Source organism: Pholis gunnellus (assembly GCF_910591455.1).
Source record: "Pholis gunnellus genome assembly, chromosome: 7".
In the NCBI taxonomy this organism is placed as follows: Eukaryota; Metazoa; Chordata; class Actinopteri; order Perciformes; family Pholidae; genus Pholis; species Pholis gunnellus.
Genome location: NC_136533.1, coordinates 18,516,242 through 18,541,186, shown reverse-complemented (window position 1 = coordinate 18,541,186; position 24,945 = coordinate 18,516,242). Strand labels below are relative to the sequence as shown.

At 46.9% G+C, this 24,945-nt stretch overlaps 1 protein-coding gene across 2 annotated transcripts; it reads left to right on the top strand.

Moving 5' to 3' along the window:
* The first annotated feature begins 375 nt into the window (after positions 1–375).
* On the top strand, positions 376–24,043 carry mtss1la (MTSS I-BAR domain containing 2a). 2 transcript variants are annotated; one of them, XM_079162961.1, is made up of 15 exons: positions 376–968; positions 3,937–3,998; positions 4,099–4,172; positions 15,266–15,350; positions 15,543–15,634; positions 15,731–15,805; positions 17,461–17,618; positions 17,733–17,840; positions 18,073–18,170; positions 20,223–20,355; positions 20,983–21,057; positions 21,288–21,443; positions 21,818–21,988; positions 22,132–22,297; positions 22,574–24,043. In XM_079162961.1, exons 1-15 carry the CDS (start codon positions 900–902, stop codon positions 23,389–23,391), a joined length of 2,340 nt encoding a protein of 779 aa, XP_079019087.1. In that variant the 5' UTR covers positions 376–899; the 3' UTR covers positions 23,392–24,043. The 2 variants fall into 2 exon arrangements, with proteins under 2 accessions (XP_079019087.1, XP_079019086.1); XM_079162960.1 differs by lacking the exon at positions 21,288–21,443.
* Positions 24,044–24,945: the final 902 nt, after the last annotated feature.

The following is a 24,945-nucleotide window of genomic DNA, read 5'->3' as shown; positions in this document are numbered from 1 at the left end:
GATGCAAAGTGAGGTGATCATACTGTTTCCTGAAAACAACTAAGACCCACTCTGGGAGGAACAAACGATCATTAACAGACGTGTGCGTGAATACACAAATAAAGCCGAGGAAATCCTCCTTTGCATCTCAATCAATTGTTCCACGGGAGGACGGGGCTTCACTTTTGTTTGCGTGTGGGTGGGAGGAGGGGACGAGGGAGGAAAGGAGGAGGGGGTGTTCCTCCTTGACCCCTCCTCCTCACCCACTATATGCGAAGAAGAAGAAAAAACTTGACCAGCCCCCTTCCCATTCCCATGGATCGTATTACGGGAGACTCCAGCACCGAGACATCTGCTCCGCCACTAACAACGGAGCGCGTCCCCGCGTCTCAGACCTGCGACCGATCCCGTCTCCCGTGGTTGCCCCCCCTCCTCCTCCTCCTCCTCCTCCTCCTGTCCTCTTCCCCACAATTTGTGATCTCTCCGTTTTTTCCTGTTCTGATAGGGCTCTCTTAGGGTTAACGTTGCGGTCATGAGGAGCCACAGTGCATGTCCCCTCCACGTTTCCCGGTTGTAGTTCACCCGGACAAAGCGCATTCCCCGCGCCATCCCTCTCCCGTGCATCCGAGAGGCGAGTAGCGGCGGCGGAGCGAGCGAGCGGCGGCCCCCCACCCCCGGTGCCATATCGAGCAGCACGTTTCTTTTTGTCCGTGCGCCCCGCAGACTGCTGGCTGTGGGCTTTTTGCGGCTTTCGCATCCTCTCCGCTGCTGGCTTGCGTTCTTGTAGGAGAAGACAACGAAGGGCGGATGAACAAAAACAAAGATCTGCATGTCTGCTGTTTTGAAAGCGGATCTTTAATCTGAATTTTTTTTTGTGTGTGTCTTTCTGCGAGCTTTTTTTTGTTTTTGTTTTTGACACCATGGAGTCTGTGGAGAAGGAGTGTGGAGCGCTGGGTGGATTATTCCAGGCCATCGTGAACGACATGAAGGTAGGTGACACGCATGCAGCCTACGGTAAAGTAGACCGGGGTGAGATGTGACCTTTGTGGTAGCACGGTGGCTGATCAGACGCATATTTTTACTGCCTTTGTCTCTATTACCGGGTCCTCCCCCACTGGAAACACCGCTGCAGGTCAAATTGGGAGATGAAACATGTTTCCCTTTGTGTTATTTGCATAATGTGCAGCAGGTCCGTCAGTTTATATGTAACAATACTTCAGCCAGTGTGTGATCACCATATAATACCTGCTAACTGGAACTAAAATGAATAACTAACATGTTTAATTTGTGAAATACGTGGTGGGGGTTTAATGTGTTATAACCTCATGATGATTAGAATCAAATGGATCAATCACAAGACGGGGAACGAGCTGTAGAAATTGTGAGGTAATGTCTACGAGGTGCAGTAATCTCAGTACAACTGTTCTTCGGTGCCATTTGACCCCCAAACAACTGTTCCTATACCTCATCCCAGGCTCCAAGGTTTCTTAGATTATAAATGACACAGGTGGAAGCTCTGAAAGAAAATAAACGGCTCCATCACCTAAAACCTCCCGGACAGAAACGGCCATTAAAGGTTATTGATTGTGCTTCCTGATGTTTGGCCCTTGTGGCAGGAAATCTCTACTTCAGCAGTGTGTCGCCTAGTTCAATACACAGTTCATCCAGGCACTACCTCGCTGAACGGAACAGACTCACGCCGCCTGCTTTCTGTCTAAAACGTTTTGTCTTTCTCTCAACATAGTTTTACAATTATTTCTTAAGCAGGAACTAGATGTCTCCCATTATTTATAACCCACATACAAGTGTGTGTGTGTGTGTTGGGGGAGGGTCAAGTCAAGGAAGTTGAACCAGGGTGGTCTGTTGTTGTTCACCACAACAGATGGAAAGTGTGAACGTATTCATCAGGCCCCGTTGGCAGCTCCCAGTCTTCTCATTGTGGGGGGGACGCTCATGCTACAAAGTGTTGAGAGAGCAGTTAATAAGTCAAGCATCAGGCGGCGCTTTCCACCCAACAGATTTCTCATTGATCGCTGGCTCTCGGGGGGGCCGCGGTGCCTTTTCGGACGCACTATTTATGGGCCCTCGTTTGTCAGGCTCCAATGAAATCAGCTCTCGGCTATTGGCAGCGCTGGTTTGGTTTCATATATTTCCCCTTTCTGTGGTGTGCTCATGCCAGGCTTAGAGAGACAGACGGGGGGGGGGGCTCTTAGAAAGAGGCAGTCTGTGTATTGATAAGCAGCAAAGATGAATGAGGCTGAAGCCCTTAGTCAGCACAGTGTCCACTGTCGGAGACAGGCATCTGACCTCATTCCTGCCGCCTGGCTGGGCCACGCAGGCCTGTCAGACCGGCTTTACCCCCCCCCCCCCCCCCCCCCCCGGGAGCAACGCAGCAGCGCGGCTCTCCTGTGCTGATCTCGCCGATTGGGAGCAAAGTTACAGTACAGTGTGCAATTACCCACATGATACCCAAGCTGTGCACTCGGAGAACTTAAAAAAAGAAAAAAGGCTCTTTTATGGACCAAACAGACAACATGCATTGACATACGCAGCACCTGTTGGTTGTATAACAGTCTGACGAAGCTGCAGGAAGAGATGCAAAAGAGTAGGAGGTGGTAGAAGAGGAGGTAGAGAGTGAGAAGGAATACAATGACTCAGCTGGATTACATCAGCAACATCAAGAAATAGGTCAGCAATGGATGTGACTTCCAGGCTCTGTGTGTGTGTGTGTGTGTGTGTGTGTGTGGGAAAGCAAGCACTTCTTCAAGATGAACCGACACTGCCCGCCGCCTCCGAGGATGATAGTTTCGGCCTCCGGTGAATGGCGAGGCGTCGGAGGAAGAGCCCGCCTCTCCTTCCTGTCCTCCTTCCCTCCCTCTGTTTGTCTCCCCTCACCTCCCTGGGAGCTGCTGGGTGTGAATGAAGAGAGAGATGCTTGTCCCACCGTCCCGCTGCTCTGCATGCAGCCGCTTCTTCGCCCTCCTCCCTCAGCTGTCTTGGCAGCGCATCCCTCCTGCCCCTGGGAGTCGCAAGCCACACAAGCCAATTAGACACCTGTTGGACTCAAGTTCAGACAGCGAGGCTTAGAGGATCACGGCAAAGGTTTTTTTGCTGGAGATGACGGCTCCTAAATCACTTTCTAAGGCGGAGAGAAGCTGCGAGTTAAACGCTGTCATTTCCAGAATGGTGGTTATACCAGAAGTGATGAAGAGCAAGACTGTTGCCAGATTGCACGCTGACTATATATAGTCAGGATGTGCGGCCTGTTTTGGCTCCTCTCCATCGAAGGGGCACATGGGGGTTATGCCCTGCCTCACTCTTTCTCCAGGGGCTCAAGCTCTTGCTCTAATGGGATCTAACCTCGAATGTGTTTAATGTTTGGCTTCTGCTCTTAGAGCTCAAAGCAGCGTGCGATGATCCCGAGGTAAATCTAATCCAGATCTTTCAAAGACCAGCCATACTGCCGGCCCGGTGCACATAAACAGCCATGATATATATATTATAGAAGTTATGCAGATCATGCATGTGCAAAAGACATTTGCACACGCAAACCAGCCCGCACCAAAGAACGAGAGACGAGGGCGGTCAGGTTGATTGAGAATAATAATGACAAAAGTGTGCAATGAGAAATCCCGTTGACCTTTTTAAAGACAAGTCAGAGCACGGAGCTTATGCACCAACCTGTTTCCAACCCCTGGGGAAGAAACCAAGCTCCCTTTGAGTTATTGCAACCTTATTTCAACTCAGTATTAATGCAAAAAAAAAAGGGAGAGAATTCTATTACGCTGTACCAGACTTGATCCTGTTGTAGAGAACATTATGTCTTTCCAAATGCATTGTGTGTGTGTGTGTGTGTGTGTGTGTGTGTGTTAGAAGGTATGTCTGTGCACTTAAATGTCCTTGGTGAGATATTTGTTTGACTCATTTCTTTCCCCCCTTTCTTTTTTTATTTATCAGAGCTCTTACCCCATGTGGGAAGACTTCAGTGCCAAGGCCACAAAACTGCACTCTCAACTCAGGTGAGAGAAGTGGTTCCAGTGAACGTCGGAGAAATATTGTAATGTTTACGGACTCCTGATGCGGTCACGGTGTCGTGAACGTGTGCCTATATATTTACAGGACCACGATTCTGGCAGCGGTGGCCTTCCTAGATGCCTTTCAGAAGGTGGCGGACATGGCTACCAACTCCAGAGGTAAGGAGGGGTTTCTGGTAATGCAAGCTCTCGCACACCGTGGACTTAAGACTCTGAAAGAAGGGGGGGGGGGGGGGGGGAAATACATTGATTTGTTGTTGTCTTCATGGAGTGTTGCGCACTGATTATTTGTGTCTCAGATGTAAATGTTCACTTACCTTGAAGTGACGCTAGTGTAACTCTGCATTATGGTTAAACCACACCAGCGAAACGTTTTGTGTTGTGCAGTTTAACACTCATTGGATTCGGTATTGTGTGGAGCTCGGGGTTATAGCATCCCCCCCCCAAAGACTGAAGAAAGTGGGCAGTCTAAGAAATAGGGGGGGGGGGGGGGGGGGGGGCGGCGTGGCGTGGTGTGGCGTGGCGGACTCAGAGAAGTGAAAATCTGAGCTTATTGTTTCTTCGGCCTTTAATGAGGTCTGCTGATCTGCTTTGTCACACTGCTAGTGGCAGCAGACGGGCTGGCCAGCGAGGCAGCTGATTTCCTTCGGGTTGATCGTCGAGAGCAGTATGTAGGTCAAAAAACTCGGATGAGCTTGGAAAGGCTCCTGACACACACAGTCATAATCACACACACACAGACACACACACACACACACACACACACACACAGTCATAATCACACACACGCAGATATTCAAAGAGTGACAGCTGGTAGCCGGCCACCTGACCTCTCGCAGGTCACATTCCAACATGCTTTTAAGCAGTTTGCACTAGCGCAGCCCCCTACTGACCACTTACTGCCGGAGTAAATAAAAAGGCATCTCTTCAACGGTGTTCACACATTCTCACTAGTTTTACTCCTATAGCTTGTCCAGTAATAGTAGAGTTTATTGCCGTGGCGATCCATCAACCTTAAATGATTCCTGATGTGAGTGCAAGAGTAGAGCAAGGTAGGCTAGCCTCAACCTGCTAGCAGCTGGCAGCCTGCTTCAATAAAAACCGAGGTATGGACCGTGGCAGGACTGGAGTTCAAAGGAAAAGTCTACTGTAAAAGACGGTAAAACAGCAGAATGATCGATGGGCCAGAGAGAGAGGGGCGCTTTGAGTTTTACAGCTATAGATGCATAAAATCCCTCTAAGTGTGTCACTCATACGCCCACTCCCTCTTCTGCTCCTCTCCCAGGGACATTAACTTTAGGATTAATGTCATCCCTCTGAGGGACTGTATGAGTGATGCAGGGAACGCTATGTGATGAGAGACTTTGTAACAAGTGAAGGGGAACTAATGAAACATGCTCTAGGGTGGTGCAGATGAGTAGACTATGACATTTGTAGCGTATAGAATCAAACATTTGATGGTCTCAACAGTCTCTGTGGTCGGTTTGTCGTTGGTCAGTCAAACGCCGTTTTGGTCCAGACCAAAATATCTCAACAGCTATGCGATGGATTGCCCTGAAATTTAGCACAGATGTCCACAGTGCTCGAATTACTTTGGTGATAGCCTTACTTTTAATCGAGCGCCATCTTTAGGTTAAACATTTTGATTCGTCCACTCCTTCTTTATGACCAGTTTTCTGCAAAACTGATGTGATTTGCTTCAGCTTGCCCTGCTACCATTAGCCTTTAACTGGGCCAAAGTGCAGTGTGGCTGTAGACTCTTGACTGTTGGTCAGGCAAAATAAGAAGTTTGAAGTCATCACTTTGGGCTCTAAGGGGTTTGTGATTTGTAATTGTATAACTAGAAAATAGAATAGAAAATAATTTGATGGTTTCAATGTTCAGCTCATTTGACACCAATTGAATCGATCGGTGCGGTTGCTTTTTCCTTTCTTCCAACAGTTATTCCGAGCAATCTAAAAGAGATTGTGCTCTTCACCAGCGAGCCGTGTTCGTCTTTGCGTGCTCTGAAACCCAGCAGTTAATTTTGGCGGGAGGAATGTCTATATTTACTGTAGTGCATTGGGATAAGTTTTGAACCCCCACGCTGCAGGCTCCGTGGACATGATTTAGGCAAATTTGCCCTTCCGGCTGCTGCAATGTTAAAACCTATTATCCTAAATATATTGGCATCCAGATGCCAAGTGTTTCTGTGGCTGTTTTTCCCCCTTTCGTGTGTGTGTGTGTGTGTGTGTGGGGGGGGGGGGGTCTGTCTGCCTACAGTGATCATGTTTATCTCAGCGTCTGCACCACCATATAGGGCTGATTGCACCACAGGGGGCAGGCCCTCGGCTGTGAACTGTTGGCCGCCTTGCTGTCACCCCGATTCCCCTCTCGTGTTCAGGGACGAGCTGCAGCTGCTGGCACAGCTGGAGGTTTCATCGCGTTCGTCTTCTGCTTCCTTTAATCTACCTTTGACACACTCACCCCGTCACCCCTTTAACTCTCACACACTCTCCAGACTGCACGTCTCCCTGCCAAGAAAAGCAACGTTTCCCCTCATTCAGTGCCTTTTTTGATTGAGCCAGGGTGAGAGGACGGTGAATTAAAGTAGGAGTTCATGATTTCCTGTCTTGACGTGCTTTGTTGACTGTTTCTGGGAGGGCAGCTTTTCATACATATGCCTTTTAATAGCTGTATTGTGTTTGAGATCACTCCCCCGTTTCCACCTCAAACTCTCTCCATGTTCATGTTCAGGCTTCCTCTTGTCCATTTTTAGAGTTTATGGTCACGGCCGTGGCGTCAGCGTCTGTGTTTTATGAAGCGGCTGGAGGAGTCGGCAGCCAGGCGTTTTGGCACTGACACAGACACTGACAGCGCTGTTTCTCTAAGCTGTGCTGATGGACCTATGTCTAAAGGCACGTCTGTCTCTCGCATCTGGGTTCAATAAAGGTCTGCCAACCACAGAGTCCAGATCTATGGACTTGGAGAATCTCAGCTTTCTTAAATATAAATGTTTCTTTTCCTGGGATTTAGTTTGAGGTCAGCCTAATGGCTTTTGGTGTGTTGTCTAGACCATTTTTGTCGCTCATATTGCATTGTTGTGCGATGTATTTAAGAGGACTTACCTGGAGAATAGTGGGCTCTGTGTTTGGTGTTTTCTTGTTGCTAGGCTAGATGTTTTTAATGGACGGTTGACTTCATTTTTGGACATGGTTGAATGAGATATAAGTCAAAGCGCCATTGAGTTCAGGGCTAATGGTCCATCAGGGTATGGGATATACAGGCTCGGAGAGTGCGGTGGGCCTAGTTGCGGGGGGGTGGGGGGGGGGGTGGTGGGGGTGGCTTGGCCATGGGTGGGGGTTGTGGTTGGGATTTCCACAGCTCTGGGTATCCAGGCTAGGCAGAGGCGTTTAGCTAATCCTCTTAGCCCCACTCTGTAACACACGGACACAGACTGCCTTCGCTTCCCTTCCTGATCAGCCGTCCACAGCTTTAAAAATTCACACTCGGGGATCACCGGCCAGACTGCGATGCACTGCAAGTTTGTGCTCAGCGCTTACGAAACCGTTTTCTCTTTACATCTATGCGTGCCAGAGCCTGTAGAGCACGCACACACACACACACACACACACACACACAAACACACACACACACACACACACACACACACACCATTACACACCATTACACAGACATAATATCCCAATGGGTTAACTCTCTCTGTCTGTCTCCTTCCCTCACCCATTCAGTCCACACTCAGTGGTGGAATGGAGATGCGCTAGTAGATCAGTGTCTCAGCGAAGCAGTAATCTGCTTGGCCCCTGTGCTTCTCTGGGATGGCAGATGGGACGGATATCCCTACTTCGCCATCTGGACGGCCTGGCATGGACGAGTTGCGGCCGTGGCCTAGTGCAGAGCGAGATCAGGGGATTACTGTCCTCTGCACTGTCCCAGCAGCCCAGCTATTTTTACGGACATGTCAAATAATGAGAGTGTAGCCCATGTGACCGGCACTGACATCCATCAAGCTTGACATTTCATGTTCGAGCCTGATATGAGCCTGTATTGTCCCAGTACAGGGCCGTTAGACGTGCATCTTATATGTGGGATTGACTGCGTGACAACAGCTTATTGAGGGGTTTTTAGATTGGACTTACATGCACATGCAGTCTCTTTTAATGAATGATGCGGTGTGGTCAGCTGTGCCTTTTGTATGCGAGGCTTCCCAGGTATTTCACGACCCCCAGCCGTAAAGTCGCATACGTATCAACTAGGGCCTCTTATTTCTCCCTCAGCTGTCTACCTTCTCTGAAGGAACTGCTCCCAAAACAGCTCTCCGTGTCTGTCTGGAGTTTACAGGCTTTGACCTCAAAACTCAATGTGGTCGCTGCAAAAATGAATGTTTTCCAGCTATTGTAATGACCACATGCAAAGGGTGAAGTGGCTGGAACAATGATGCGAGGAACAGACGGAAAAAAAGGAGGGAGTAATAATGGAAAGAAAACAAATTCTGTTCTGCTCTGCATAACCTTCGTTCGGAGGGTGAATACCAAACTAAGAAGACAAACACGAGGCTGGAGGGGAACACTGTGTTCAGCTATATCCTGAACACGAAGTCAACGTGGAAGGGAGCCGGAGAGGGGAGGGAAAACACGAGAGAGAGAGAGAGAGAGAGAGAGAGAGAGAGAGAGAGAGAGAGAGAGAGAGAGAGAGAGAGAGAGAGAGAGAGAGCCTGATGGAGGAATGTAAGGGAGGACATTAAAAGAGGTTCTGAAAGGGATACATGCATAGTTTTAATCATCTGAGGTGGCTGATTTAAAAACAGTTGCTGAGGGTGGAGGGTCACTGGTCAGATCACACGATTGTTTGATTATTTTCAGAACAAATATTTTGAATGTTCTCCCTATTGTTTTTTTTCTCCACCATTTTGCTTTATTACCAACATCTTGCCTTTTCATTCTAGCATCATGGCTCTAAGGATGGAAAGGTCGGCCTGTCGGTCCACCACTTTGGTCCAAACATTCATAGTCCCCAGAGGACGAATCCGACTGATTTTTCTCACTTTTCCTCGATTGGCTTGACATTTTTGAATATAGGGCAATGTCTTAACTATTGGATGGATTGCCATGATATTTGGTACAATGTTCCCTGCAAGATGAATTTTAATATTTTTTGTCGACCCCCTCACTATTCATGTAGCGCCATCATCGGGTGCAAAGCTAATGACTCTCAGTCGGCGTCGGCTGTACTTTGTGTTAGGTGCTAACACGCTAAACTAAGAAGCTGAACATGAACGTAATATTTTATGTGGGCTAGATATAAGAACGTTAGCATTATCACTGTGAACATGTTAGCATGCTGACGATAGCATTTAGCTCGAAGCAGCGATAGAGATACGTTTTTGGGTCAGCGGGGCTTCCAGCTCCACTCTAGCTCTAAATAGTTGAATGCAGGTTGAATGTATTGTGATCGGAATGACTCAGCATGAAGAAGAGATTTTATTGTTGTGGTTATAAAATGGAGGTGGCCGAGTGGCCGATCGGTACTCCCTCATGAAGACTTTATAGGTTTATAAAGCAGACAAGAACATTTCAGTCCCAACCACCCACATGGAAACATTTTATTATCACGACGTGACTACGTACAGACTTTGTATTTGACGTCTCGGCTCTGACTGGTCTCTCCCCGCAAGCGCACGTCAAGCTCGAACGGGGAGCGATGATAATAAACATCCCCTCAGGGTGTCTTATGACTCAGAGGCTACAGGTGGAGCTTATGAAGTGCAATATGAGCAGCGGCGGAGGCGTCGGCATTGTGTGGAGGATTATCTGCTCATGAGTAAGGCTGGCAGAGCAAAGAGTGGGCAGAACATCGGTCCGCTGAGATAAAGAGAACCATATTGCGTCGGGTTTTAAAGCAGGACAGCGAGAGTCATCGGCATGAACTGGCTTGCAGGCTTTGCTCCATTAAAAGACTGAGTCATTCTCAGACTGCTGCCTCAACGTCTGCCTCTTGCTGTTTGTATTTGGAGTTTGGACACATGTGGGGGCTTTTTTTTTTTTAATTGAAAATAGGATCTCCAGGTGTCGTCCTCCCGAGGTGAGGTGAAGGAGAATTCCCCCGTTTAGTTCTGCTCTTTCCACTTTCATGCACAGTACAGTACTTCTCTCCTTTCCTTACTGAACACTTTCTTCTTCTTCTCTCTCCGTCTGCCCCTTTTCAACTCCAGTGAAAAGCACATCTGGTCAAGGGGCGGCGTTTATTTTTAGCAGCGTTTATGTCACTGAGCAGGAAGCTCCTCCAACAGAAAACTGAACTTCCTCGTTGTCCTCCTCCTCCTCCTCCTCCTAATGTACTCCAGAGCATGTTTACACCACTTCAGGACACGGCGAGGTCTGTCCGCATCCGTGGGTGTTTCTGGTTGTGAGGTGAAACTCGTTGTGCGTACCGGCCAGACAACAATGGGTTGAGTGTGTGTGTTTGACTGTGTGTGTGTGTGTGTGTGTGTGTGTGTGTGTGTGACTAAAACAATTTATCCTAAGGCTGTTTCCTCTGCCTTTCTTTTATGTTGCTGCTGGTAAGAAGAGACATCCCATGTGTAAGGAAGTGACACAAAGGTTCTGAGTGCTGTTTTGATTTCTACTGCAGACATACAGCACCTATAGCGCATATATGCGTTCACTCAGGTTATTTACTTCAGCTTATTTACAGTCACTTTTCTCTTTACTGCATCGGGAATTTGATATTTTGGGGTTTTTGACTGTTCGGTCCGGACAAAGCAAGTCATTTGAAGACTCGTATTGGGCTATGTAATAAAATAAAATAGTATTTCGTGACTTTCATCAAAGTTCCATTCCAGTTTGTGGCAAATGAAGTTCAATACATTTCTACATATTTGGTTTTATTGTGTTCAAAAGAAAAGAAAAGATGTCCCCAAGTAAAATAGGGTCATTATTTATTATTGTTCGTTACACATCAGTGGGGTCTGTGTTTTAGTTTTTAGCGTAAAGACAATGAATACAAACAATGATGGCCTAGTTTTTTTTTTTCAAACGAAGTCATTTCAATATGAAAGCCCTCCCTCAAACCACATTGGGCTTTGTTTACAAAGTAAAACATGCATTTCACCCCAATCTGTCAGGGGATATAACATTTCATAAAACTGAGTGAAACGGATGTTTACTTTGTGTGTTACAACCATGAACAAATAATCTTATGAAATGCGTTTTGTCTTTTCAAGCTTGGCTCTTAAGTCTGTAAATATATTCTCGCATTTTAGATCAGAGATTCTGGAGAGTTTCTCAAAAGACTTCAGCACTGTCTCTGTCTGTCATCCACAATTTCTGTAACTTCAGTCAGATCTATAACGCTCTTGTTGCAGGCGCTCAGTAGTGTACTCTTGGTCCACAATCAATGTCCACACGAGTCTCTTTTATCCGACTTCTCTTCCCTCCATCAGAAGCTAGTGCTCCCCAACCAGCAGACGGATGGGATGCTGCTTTATTTTTTTAACTGACTGACTGACTACACCGCCAGAACTCCAGCTGTGCTTTGAAGCGAAAGGGTTTGATGATGTGAATATGTGATGTTTCGTCTGGTTCTTGAACTCGGAAAGCTCAGCTGCGTATTTGCTCAACTGGTAAATAAACGGGACAAAATCAAAGCAATTCCTCCTCATTCTCTTTGTGTATTTTGAAAATGTTTTCATTATGGTTTTCGGTTCCTTTTGAAAGGAGAAACACACAAACTATTTGAAGATTTTGATGATGTTGGAAAACATTATATGAGCCATTCATAAATCATATATTTTCTGGGCCTAATGTGGGAGATTTTGTCCTGGCAGCGCCTGTTGCACCTGCAGCAGTCAGCCAACACTTCCTCTGCCCTCTGACCAGGCCGGCACCTCGGCAGTGTGTACTCTCTTTCTTCCTCCCCCCCTCCTCCCCCCCGCCTCCCCTCTCATCCCACGGCCCCTTTCATCCATCAGTGGCCTCCGCTGTGTCCCTGCCAGTTCACATTGGGTAGCACTTTAAAAGGGGCGAGGGAGGGTGAAGGCAGGAAGCGTACAGGCTATGCCAGCCCGCGGTCAGCTCCGCCGCCAAGGTGCCAACGTGAGGAATAACCGTTGTCTCACGGATGATGGAATTTCCTTTGCTAAGCTGTCCGACTGTATAAGAGCTAAGTAAAAAAAAAAAAAAAAACCCTTCATATTCCTGGAAGTGTAACTGTGTGGGATGTTCTGTACCTTTTTCGCTCTACAGCCCACATAAACATGCTTTATTGACACAGGAAGCAGAGAAAGAGGGAGCACCCACTCGACTCAGGAGAGCCCGATTCAACTTGAAAATGCAGAATCGAACAACGGCAGAATCTCACTCCGGCTCGGGCAAATGAAACGTGAGCCGAGCAGCAGGGTTTTAGATGCTGGAAAGGCAGAGATAGTTAAGCCAAGCTACCATGCTGAAGACATCAGGGAATGAGACCCGTGGCAGCTTAGCTCCCGGGCTCCTGGCAGGAGAGCCCCCCCTATAAAGCAGACCTATTAAAACGCTCCTCCTACCTCGAGGATTTGGGGGAGTTAACCAGAACCAGAGCTCTGGATGGAACCACTCACTAAACACTGGGACCACGCTGTGCTGGTCCTGTAAAACCCAACAATGAGGGCTTCACCTTCCCATCAACAACCCCCATGAACTTCTCACATCAGACCTGATGGCAATTAATGTTCAGTAAACATATTGAACCAGGTGCCATCGGCTTCGGCGACATGCCTGGCAGTGCTGTTTATAATGAACTACACATTACTGGGCTGTTCGGTTGCTCCAGTTGTTTCCTCCATGTCTTAGATCTATCGCTGGGATGCATGACCGCTCTATTCCACCCTGGTCTGTGTTTTGCGTCATTCGTGCACATGTGGCTGTCCGCCATGAGGTCGAGCCTGCTTCCCCCGAAAGCCCCATGGGTCCAGGTCTGCTAAATAATCACTTTCCCAGCTCCCAGCCACGTTTCAAGCTGCACGTTACAAAGTCAAGTGTTGATTGATCTAAATAGGGAGATAGTCGAGTATATTTTTTTATTTTTATAGTAGCACCAAACCACAAATCACTAAATTGCCTCAAAGCGCTCAAATAAGGGAAAAAACTATATTAAAAGGCCGAAAGAGGAAGAAAGTCAGGAGGAGCAACAGAGATGGATGGATGGATATTCTTTATTTTTTTCAGTTGAAATCTACAAAATATAAAAACAAACCGTCTTCCTGGCTTGTATATGTTTGTCACATGCCTGTGTGAGCATGCAGGTCTCTGTGGGAGTGAATCACTGCAGCCCTGTCCATCCGGTCGAGGCCAGAGGCCAGCAGGGCTCTTGGACATGGACAGGGAAGCCTCTGGACCTCCCCAGGATGTTAGCTGTCAGCTGATCCCCCTCTGGGAGAGGAAGAGGAGGGGGAGAGGAAGAGAATTGGCAGGTGTGGATGGGACAGGAGAGTGGGGGTTAGGGGCTCTCGCCGGCTGACAGTGACATTGGGAAGGTCTGTTATACATATAAAAGAGCCCACATTACTCCCGTCCGTCCGTCCGGCCCTCCTTCAGTCTCCCTCCGTCCTTCAAGAGCTGATTTGCAGCTGCGGACGCCTCCCGTAATGCTTTCAAGAGGAGAAAAGTCAAAAAGGAGAGATTGCATAACCGGCCCACACGAGTCCTCATACGTCTTCACAGTTGTGAAGCAACGAGCCTGTCGGTAAAGAGGCCGTTACATGACGGATACTCAACACCGGTCCTTTTTAAAAGATCCTTTCGACTATTAATAGCAAGCGCTCAGCGTATAGTTTCCACATGTTAACTCAAATCACTTCCTGCTGGTGTTTTAACGCCTGCGTGTGATACAGCTGGATGACCTCTCACCTCTAACCCTCCCCTCTCTCTGTCACCTAGAAAAGCAGTGCAGACACAGGACTGCCCGCCCCCCTTCCCCTTCCTCTTCCCCAACACACACAAGTTATTCTACATCTGTCCGAAGATTGTCTCCGTGAGATGGAGTCCAGATCGGTTGCTCGGTGTCTTTGAACTGGTGCAACCGTCACCGACGTTGACAGCCGAGTGATGCAGTGAAACGTTCTTTGAACTGGCAGCGTGACGTGATGTCAGCTGGAGACGCTAACCTAGTTTCTTTAATGTGCGGAAACCGGAAAATAGCACAGATCTCACCGGAAAACCATGTGAAGCATTCCTTACTCCGTGTCTTATTTCATTAGTTGTTTTTCTTTTTTCACTCTGTGTATCACTCTCTCTTGCTGCCTGTTTTTTTTTCTTCTTCTTTTTTTTTGCAGTGCCGTGTTAGAGCCAGTGTCTTTCTCTCTCTGTCCGCCCTGCATGAATGGTGTTTAGGAAACAGAGAGAACAGGAAAGGCAGAGCAGGCATGGAAGAATAGAGGGATATCCCCTTACAGGGTTCCCTCCTTTTTCCTCCAGGATAGAGTGGGGTGAGAACCTCGGAAAGGGTGGGGGGGGGGATGGTAAATCACACCACCTGTCTATACACACACACCCATGCACCCTCGAACCTGTGCACATGCTCCAAAATTCATTCATGAACACAAATACAACCGTACATGCCTTGATTCTGAAAGGCCCGCCTGCTGCTGAGAGATGTCCACCCTCTTTGCCTGAGTGTGTGCGCGCGTGTGTGTGTGTTTGGCGAGAGACCCTCAGATTAGCTCTATGTGGCCCAGATTACAACCGGATCACTGCTGCCACATATTACACCGGCCTGTGAACCATCCGAGGGACAGTGGGCCAGCCTGGGTTTTAGGGGCTGAAAACCCCATTTAATTACACTTCAGCAGAGAGGAAAAGTACAGTAACGGATTCACACAAGCTGTTGTTTTTACGCCGTGGTGTGAATCGCACTCGCAGTCTTCAAGTGTCAAAGGGTGAAATGCATGTTTTTGTGAAGAGGGCGGGAGCGTAGGCATTTAGTTTTCTGTGTCGCCTCTGCTTTCGCCAAACAAATGTGACATTTATGGGCTCTGCCTTTACAATCAGCCCTCGTCCACCTAGTGGCGGCAGCTGGAAACGCCTCATTGGCAGGGAAAAACACGCCCTGATAAATCCATCTGACAGGAGAGAATAAACCTTTCACAGTGCTCTCTTGATGTGTTATGTCTCCTTCATAGAGAATTATATTTTTCTAGGCCGAGAGGCATATCTGTGATGCGTAGTTCCAGCCTCTTATATCCTGGGTGACAATCTGTTTGTTTTGTCTTATCCAAGGTGCCACCAGGGACGTCGGCTCAGCTCTGACGAGGATGTGTATGCGACACCGCAGCATTGAGGCAAAATTACGCCACTTCACCAAGTAAGTGTCACCCCTCCACTGCAATATTCTCTCTTCGCTTCCCTTGAAGGGATTAATATTCCCGGGTCCCATCCCATCTCTGTTGACCTTCCTCTGTGCCACACTTCCCTGAGTGTTTTTGTGCCGTGGAAATGAAGCTATTTATTATGCCTCTCACACTCTCCTCTCATGTTGTGTGTCTACGCGCTGTAGTGCTCTTATGGAAGGCCTCGTTACGCCACTCCAGGACAGGATAGAGGAATGGAAGAAGACAGCTAATCAGCTGGACAAAGACCACGCCAAAGGTGAACAACCTGTGAACACAAACTATATCTTCTTGTTTGTGAGCACTGTGTATTTGGACAGAAATTGATGCGCCTTTTTTGACTTGCTGTCCACAGAATACAAGCGGTCTCGCCAGGAAATCAAAAGGAAGTCGCTAGATACCATAAAACTCCAGAAAAAAGCAAGAAAAGGTGAGAAAAAACTAATCTGTTAATTACGACTCACACAACTTCGTTGAGATTTAAATCCAGATATCAATGTCTTACGTCAGCTTGGCCGCTGGTCTGTACCAATAGTTCAGAGTGAACTGGCGCCATCTAGAGTGTAGAGTCAGAAATGACAACTCAACCGCATTAAAATGCCTGGCACTATTCCAAAGACTCCTTTGCAGCTTTGGATGATTTGTCAGCTTCTACCTTGTAAATCAAAGAAATGATCTTCTCTCCTGGCTGTGCTTGCATTATCCACTACTGCTGGATGTAATTAAATTCCTATTACCGTGCAGGATTTACACCAGTGGTACCGGCTGGTCATAAACATGCAATGTGCCTTGATTTGATGCAGCTAACACTGCCTGTTCTTCTGCCCCCCCTCCCCCTCTTTTCCTGCAACCTTCCTCTACTTCTTTCTGGCTATTTCCCTGGCTGTAGAGCTTCTAGGTATGTCCGTTGTGCTTCATGAGATCATTTTCAAAGGCATCGTAATCATTCTTAGATCAAACTGCCAGACAAAGAAAATCCTGTGTTGTCTTAGCATTTTTTAGTTAAAAGAAGGAATTGTTTGACATTTTGGGAAATATGCTTATTTGCTTTCTTGCAGAGAGTTGGATGAGAAGATTGATACCATATCTCATGTATGCTAGATATGAAAGTACTGCCGGCAGCTGTTTAGTCTTATTTTAGCATAAAAGACGGAAACATCTCACCTGATGAGTCTCTTTTGTTTAATCCATACAAAAACGTAAAGTGTAAAAAAACGACACATTGCTGTTTTTTTGGATTCACTCTCCAGCTCGCTGCCTTCCCCTTTTTCCAGTCTTTATGCTAAGCTAAGCTAGCTTATTCATTTTTACAAGCTGTCAGATCCTTATGAGACCCTTAATTTAATCAGTGGCGTATTAAATGCTGGTGCGCTGACAGATTAGACAGTTACGCTCTGATATGTCTTCAACATACGGATAATGGTACGACCCTTTAAGTGATTACGGTCCGCTCAAAGCTATATTCCTTACTTGTATATTAAAGTGAGTCCATTGGTTTGAGATTCAACCAAATATGCTAAGATATATTGTCGGGTGTTTCTATCTGGCAGTGCATCTCTGTCTAAATCATGCAATCACAAGAGTGACAGAAAATGTGGCACCTCTGTGGTCATCATCATCATTGCATCCTTTTCGCCTGCCTTCATCTATCATCTAGTGTCATTGTTTGCGGTCTTGGAAACGACTCTCAGACATTGTGTTTACTTTCGTGTGTCTAATCGCATCCATTTCAGGACCTACAAGTCACCGCCTAGTTGCTTTGCATCGACTCGTGATTGATGACATGGTTCAGCGTCCTCTCATTCCAATGTGCAGTGTTTGTTAGTGCGTTGTCCTCCAGTACACAAGCAATTTATCATTATGTGTTCTAATCGTCTCTCATTTTGTACTCTATCCCCCTCCTCTCTGAACTGTGTGCCCTTTTCTCCCTTCATGTCACTTTCGTAATTATCACCCGCCCCTCAAATTCCCAATCTCTCTTCACCCCCCCCCCCCCCCCCCCCCCCCACCACCACCACCTCTTTCCTCCTTCGCTCCCTCCCCCCTCCTCTCTGCGTCTCCGCACCCTTGGCTCGCCTTGCACAGGCCGGGGTAACCTGCGTCCGCAGCTGGACAGTGCCATGCAGGATGTCAGTGACTTGTACCTGCTGATGAAGGAGACGGAGAAGCAGGCAGTGCGCAGAGCGCTGCTGGAAGAGAGAGGCCGTTACTGTACATTCATTAACCTGCTGCAGCCCGTGGTGGTGAGGAACATTTAGCCTCCGTTTCACCTGAGAGTTGTGGGATGTTTTACTCCGATTGCTCCTGCTGTTGACGTGGTGGCCGTTAAATTCCATCCCCTCCCGTTTCCCCTCCAGAACGCAGAGATCGCCATGCTGGGAGAGATAACACATTTGCAGCCGATTGTTGATGACCTCACTCTGCTGACTGAAGACCCACACAAGCTGCCACCGGCCAGTGAGCAGGTAACAGAGGTGTAATGCTACTGATTCTACTAATGCCCAACACGTTCACTCTTGTTTGAGTGACATTTGCTTAAATGGACAGTGCCCTGCTGTTTATTGCCACTACAGTTTCACCACAAAATGTATTCACCCCTTCATATGTCGCACAACACAGCTTGAGAAATAACTATCTTGTGTAAAAGCCATGTCGACGTGTCGATTGTTTTCACCGTATGATTATGTGTTGCCGCAGGTGATCCGGGACCTGAAAGGCTCCGACTACAGCTGGTCCTACCAGACCCCTCCTTCCTCCCCCAGCAGCACCGGCTCCAAGAAGAGCAGCATGTGCAGGTATATCCCACACACACACACACGCACACACACACACACACGCACCCGCACCCGCACACGCACACACATGTCTTGTTTCGTGTGCCGTGTTTGATGTGTTGCTAATGGTGAATTGTATTCATACTGGAAGTGAGCTAAGTGAATCTGAGCTGTTTCGAGTAAACATACATGCACTTTCGTGATTTCAACTCACTTATTAACACACTGGTAGGGAAGGAATGAAATATTGAAGGTTGTCATGAATACATGAGCAGGTGACCCCCACCCTCCCTCAGCACTCAGCCAGACACACAATCGACATAGAGCACATGGCGTAACTTGCCAGCTCCTCAGCTCTTAGCACCTGGTAGATTTGCAATTCTCAAGCTTCTTACAGCCAGATTAGCTCCAAAGCTGTGAAACATTACAGCCTGACAGCCATGAGCCTACACGAGAAACCAAATTCCACATATTTGTAAGTCTAGTGGTGATAGTTCAACAATTTAGCTATGAAGATGGGTCAGATGTGCTTTCTAGGTCAAGTAAGGAGCTTTTCTTTGCATATAAACCCTTGCAATATTTAATTGTAAATGAATGAACACTGCAGCCCTTTATTTGTGTCCTATATTCATTTACAATATAGCCACTGACTATATGTTAGAGAGTTATGTATGTTTTTGTAGGGTAGAATAAGTTCATATAAGGTTACACCTCCCAAATGGAACTTGGAGAAACAACCTTGGTCTCAGCTTGACCGATGTAGATGTTTCAGTTTATCTGTAAAAGCTTTTTGATAAGCTGAAGGTCAGAGTATTTTCTCTACATGTCATGATTCAGTTGTGGAGAATCACAAGCTTGATTTGGTATATGGAAATTTAAAAAGAAACTTGTGATCAAGAGACGAAGGTCTTGGTAGCAGAATGGAAGAAAAACAAGCTCACTTTGTACTTCTTTAAAAGACACAGATAAGAGAGAACCAGGGCATAAGGTTAGTGTTGAGTAATGAATCATTTAGGGATATTTAATTTGTCATATTTAATTTGGCATTCCACATTCAGCCTCATTCTAGAGGACAAAGATTAAGGAGAAATGATACCTTCAGATACATTCCAGAGGGAGGGGGGGGGGGGAGCAGTACAGAGGGAAGGTGAGAAGCATAAGCTGCACATTTTTTTTCAAATCTGTGGGCGACAAAGAGAATCAACGCTGAGTGAGAATGACAGAGCAGCAGACAAAAAGCGCGGAGACGGCTCTTAATGTTCAGAAGAAAATGAAAATCAAAGACGGGATAACTGCTGAATGCTCTTTGATGCACCCGAATTAAAAGAATGGCATCGTTTAGAGCTCTCACATAACACTGCCTTCATGTCCTCAGCTTTTATAATACATTTTTCATTTAGCCTTTTCCTCTTTCTTTCCATGGCCTACACATAAATCTTCCCGTAACAAGTTTCAGAACAAAATAAGGGGGGGGGGGGGGGATGCTAGAATCACAATCCTGTTTAGCATGCATGGTGTTATATTGTTATGGAAGATTTACGATGGCCAAATGAACACAAATCAAACCGGGGGAAAAAAGTGAAATAGAAAATGTTGCAATATGTATTCCCTTCTGTATTTTACGCTGTCATCATTGAATGAAAAACATACTGTATGTTGTGAGGACAATTCATTATCTTTTCCTCCAATCCGATTGGGGAGTTGACTATTTTAATTTTGACATAGATGATGCGTCCTTCTCTAGGGAAGTTAAATCTGCCTTGCGCCTCATCATCCATTTAGTATTGACACGTCTATGCTGCTCGCTGCTGGACATCATGGAAATGCAATACACCTCTTCACCTTGTTTTCTGTAATGTCATTTAATTTCATATCATGATATCACGTCTCAATCATTTAATACATATATATTCAGTTTTTTTGTAGGAAGCAAAAGGAAACATGTTTTATTTATGCACACATATAAAGGAAATACAAGTGACTTTTTTTCCCTGTTTTGATTTGTGTCCATTTGGTCATTGTGAATCCTGCATACATGTTGAGTTTTATACTGATTTGAAATCCTGTCACCAGCCTCCTCCAGATGCCCTCTGCAGGAGCCCATCGGCTCAGCAGCGTCTCCTCCCACGACTCGGGCTTCGTATCCCAGGACGCCAACACCCACTCTAAGCCTCCGTCGCCCATGCCCTCTGACATCACCAGCCAGGTAGTAGTCTCAGCCGTACCACTAAAGCATAATATTCTTTGATCAGTGGAAACCGAGTTAGCTAGCTGTAGAGATTCCTCAGTTAGTAATGCTGCAGGGCAGGAGGACACAGTAGGTCTACAACAATTCTCTCTTTTTAACAATCATCCTTTTCCAATTCGGCACCTTCAGTGTTGACATGTTTGCATTCCAGAGAAAAGCCCGTATGTCTCAATAAGAGCTCCAGAACCCAAACAGAGCTTTTTCATTTGTTTTGCTGCTACAGAGCTTTCTCTTTTATACGAATGTTGAATTTTTCTCCCCCCGGTCTGATAAAAGCTATCCAGACTCTCGCAGTCTGAACAGAGTGTAATGTACAGAACACACTCAGCGGCACACAAGCACACCCAGTGATGCAATGTTCTGTTCTGAATAAATGATCTTACAGGCTACTTTATTATCGATCCCGGCTATGGTCTATAGATCCCCTCGGAGACCGAAATACCTCCCTCCTCCTAAAGCTCATCAACACTCTTCTCCAACTCTCTCCCTCTTCCTGAGCATCTCTCATCCCTCTTCTCACCTACTGTTCTCACCCCATTTCTTCTTCCCCTCCACTGTTTTCTACTCCATCTTATCCTTTCCCAGAAATCAACAAGCTCAGCCTCCTCTGAGGCTTCAGAAACCTGCCAGTCTGTCAGCGAGTGCAACTCTCCCACGGCGGTTAGTACTGCATGCAACCCACCAGAACTACTTGCTTTATTGGAGACACACACACACAAACACACACACACACACACACACACACACACATAATGTGCTTTGCATTTCACTCATTGTTATCTATAACTTAAAGAGGCTGGTGGGCTCCTCTTGACAGCCGCAGTGCGGTGTGACGTGGTCTATTCATATTGTTGAGCACTCTGACTCAGACTTGTCTGTCCGTTCTGCAGTTTGGCTCATGCTCATCCTTCGGTACCTTCCGCCCTGCTTTCTCTCACACTGGCACCATCAGGCCTCTCTCTGTCATACTTCCTGCGTCCCCCACATTTAACCACTCCCCTGGATCCAACACCCCCTCACCCACATCAAAGATTCCTAGCTGGAAGGTTTGTTTTCATTTGCAATTTTTCTTTTGGGTTTGCTCTTTTAAAACTTTGTTGCTTCTTTGCCTCTTGTGTTTTATTGCCTTCATGCACATTAATGAGCCTCGAGATTAACCTCACCGTCACCATTTTGCTGTTGCTCATCAAGCTCAGTTTTGAAATCTTTCCTCACAAAGGTGTGCGAAACTGAGGCGGCTATATCACTTAACAACACTTGCGTAGCTTGATGTAGTCTGCCCATATCTACATCGGCGTCTAACCAGTTCATGAGCCTAATCGGCAGCTTCCGTGTTTAACTGACTTGCACAACTGTCGGGTGGCAAACACCGCAGACGCACAGTTGTAGGACAGTCTCATTGTTTCGTCTGCTGCTGTAGGACTGGGCCAAATCCTGTGAGCCTTCATTAGCCAGCACTCTGCAGCGTAAGAGGGAGTCTGTGGATAAGATGAGAGAGCTGGAAGCTCCGTCCAGTCCACTGGGTTATTCTGGGATGCAACCAGATGATTCACACAGAGCGAGAATTATCCAAGGAACCATTGCAGCCAAGGTAAGAAGTCCTCATGGAGTAAAAATGTTTGTATAACTCGAGACTTGTATTATGGTGAATTGCATATATAAATGTGTGCTAATCTTTATGTTCTTCCTACTTGCCTGTGTGTGTGTGTGTGTGTATGTGTGTGTGTGCCTCAGCATGGTGAGCCGCTCTCTCCAGCAGCCAGCACTCTAGCTATGGTTCTGACCAGAGGCTTGAGTATGGAGCAGCAGAAGAGCAGCAGGGACTCTCTGCAGTACTCCAGCGGCTACAGCACCCAGACCAACACCCCTTCCTGTTCCGAGGACACCATACCCTCACAAGGTAACACTCAACATCCACACAGTCTGTTCGGATAAAACACACTATGTTGTCTGCATACAGCGCAGAATTTGTGATTGCTGTTGGTGTGACTGTGTGAAACACTTGAGTAATTTGGAAAGTGCTGTACTATTCAGTGTTAATTCAATTACTGCATGCGATAAGTTATTATCTAATAAAGCTACAAAATAGCTCTTCAAAACATAGTTGCTTTCAGTGTTCTTTATTATTCAGTGAAAAAAAAAAAAGTAGACGCTCATGACTCACTGTCACTTCTAGGTTCTGATTATGAGTGCTACTCTCTCAACGGGGATGCTGACAGCGAAGGGCGGGCAGACTTTGACAAGTCCTCCACCATCCCACGCCACAGCAACATCGCTCAGAGCTACCGCCGCATGATCCAAACCAAGAGGCCTGCCAGCACAGCAGGTCTGCCTGCAGGTAAGACCCTGCAGGGCACTCCGAACGGTGCGGGCGGAAGCGGTGCTGGGGCCATCACCTCGGGGACGGCGACCATTCGCCGGACTCCATCCTCCAAAACCGGAGTGAGACGCACGCCGTCCACATCTGGCCCCATTCCCATCCGGCCCCCCATTGTGCCAGTTAAGACCCCAACAGTGCCAGATTCACCGGGTTATGGAAGCCCGTCCCAGCATCGTGCGGGCAGCGAGGAGTTCCTTTATGGTGATGACCCAACTGCTAGTGACTACATGAGGGCTTCTCCAAAGCGGATGAGCCTCCCCGACGCGGCTTGGGGCTGTGGAGGAGGAGGAGGAGGAGGCGAGGCGGACAGGACCGTTTACGCTCAACAGGCCCCCGGCATGGCCGCCCACAGAGCGGAGGAGGACCCTCTGCTTGCTGCCAACCGCCACAGCCTGGTGGAAAAGATAGGGGAGCTGGCTGCCAGCGCCCGCGCCCTCGGTGAGGGTCACTTTCCTTTCTACAGCCCACTGCCAGGGGTTCCGGCTCAGCGTGTGCCCCAGGAGCCGTCCTCTACGACCCAGGAGGACATGGATATGCTGGTGACGATACGCCGGGGGGTGAGGCTCCGCAAGGCGGTGACCGACGACAGGTCGGCTCCCATGTTTCTGCGGTAGCCGTCGTAGAGGAAGGCTGCGAAGAAGCAGCTGTGGTGCCCTTATTTACAAACTGACACTTTGTAGTGAAATGCAACTGCACCCACGTGATACATGAACGGAGGTACAAGTCATGAAGAGGATGTGATGTGGTGATTGAAGGCCAGTTCACAGAGTAATGAGTGACCATGGACAATGTCAAGTCATTTCATGTCATGTATGTATTGTGTACGTACAAAGTAATCCATATTTTTTTGGTTTTTATTCTTCTCTTCTGTTTTGTTTTCGTCTGTGGGCTTGGCGGCTGTGCACCTCTGCTCCCTGCGTGACCAGTTGTTTCAGCCCAGTTGGTCCTTCTTGTCCCAGTGACGAGGACATCACTACTGTCGGGGTTGACTGCTCTGTCTTTGTTCTTGCTCTTATGGTTATTATATTATTGTGCATTTCTTAATTAACACAGCCAGCGGTCAGTGGAAAGTGATGGGCGAAGTGCTCTGTGAGCTTGTCTGTATGTTGTGTTTCTCATCATTACTGTACAAGTACCGTATTACTGTTTTTGTTTGATAAGCTGAACAGCAGCTGTGTAAGTCATGTAAAATAGAAGCAATATGGCAGTGTTTTTATTGCTGTACTGTACTGTCAATATATTCTGCAATTAAACAGCCTTTTTACTGTTAAATGGCTCGATTGTCTTTGTCAGAAAATGTAAAATCCTCCTATAAACTTTTTACCAACATTTATTAGTTGACTAGTATGTTTGCATCTACAATGGACTATTTCCTCCAGTTCCACAAGTTTAATTTCGTCTTTACTTTCTCCACTTTAGATTTTTTGTATTTTATTAGTATTTCCTCAGGAGCTTTCTCTACTTCACATTTCATACTGCAGTTAAACTCCGTATTTTATGAATTAAATAGTACACTAATCTTAATTTTCCAGCTTTCTGTGCGGTGTAGTTTTATCTAAAACCCAATTGCATATATTTTCTAATTTTCTGCTTAGTTCACGTTAACGTTGCCCTCAGTCATACTATTTACAACACTGCAGTACCGTAAGACGACGTATGAGGTCGCCAGAGATCCTTCACTGTAGCCCAGCTAACTGGCGCCAAGAGGAAACGGTAATGGAGGATAGAGACATCACTGCTTCAGTAAATATATTTGGCAGGCTGGAAAGAGGAGCGATACGTGGGACAAAGAAAGTAAGAAGAAGGTTCCACAGCCTCCAGGACGAACTACATTCATGTTACATCAGTGACGCCACCAGAGGACCACTCATGTTTATAAACACACAGAAACGACCCAAACTCTTATCTGTTCACTTGGGAGTCGTCAAATGACCAACAGGCTATGAGGCTAACGTGATATCTCACACACAGGTGAACCGTGGACAGATTGTATTTGCAGCAAAAGATGAACCACCGTATAAGGAGATTCCCTCAAAGTGTACACATTCATTTTGGCCAGTATTTCGTAGCTTTTATTTTGTAACTCTCAGGACCTATTCAGAAGCAGAAGCATGTGAAATGAATGTTCCTGGGAGCTGGTTAAAAACCCCCCTCATCGAATGATTGGT

Coding starts and splice junctions, on each gene's coding strand:
- mtss1la (XM_079162961.1), top strand. CDS start 900: ATGGAGTCTGTGGAGAAGGAGTGTGGAGCGCTGGGTGGATTATTCCAG. Junction 15,806..17,460: donor CCAGAAAAAAGCAAGAAAAG/GTGAGAAAAAAC, acceptor CGCCTTGCACAG/GCCGGGGTAACCTGCGTCCG. Junction 17,841..18,072: donor TGCCACCGGCCAGTGAGCAG/GTAACAGAGGTG, acceptor GTGTTGCCGCAG/GTGATCCGGGACCTGAAAGG.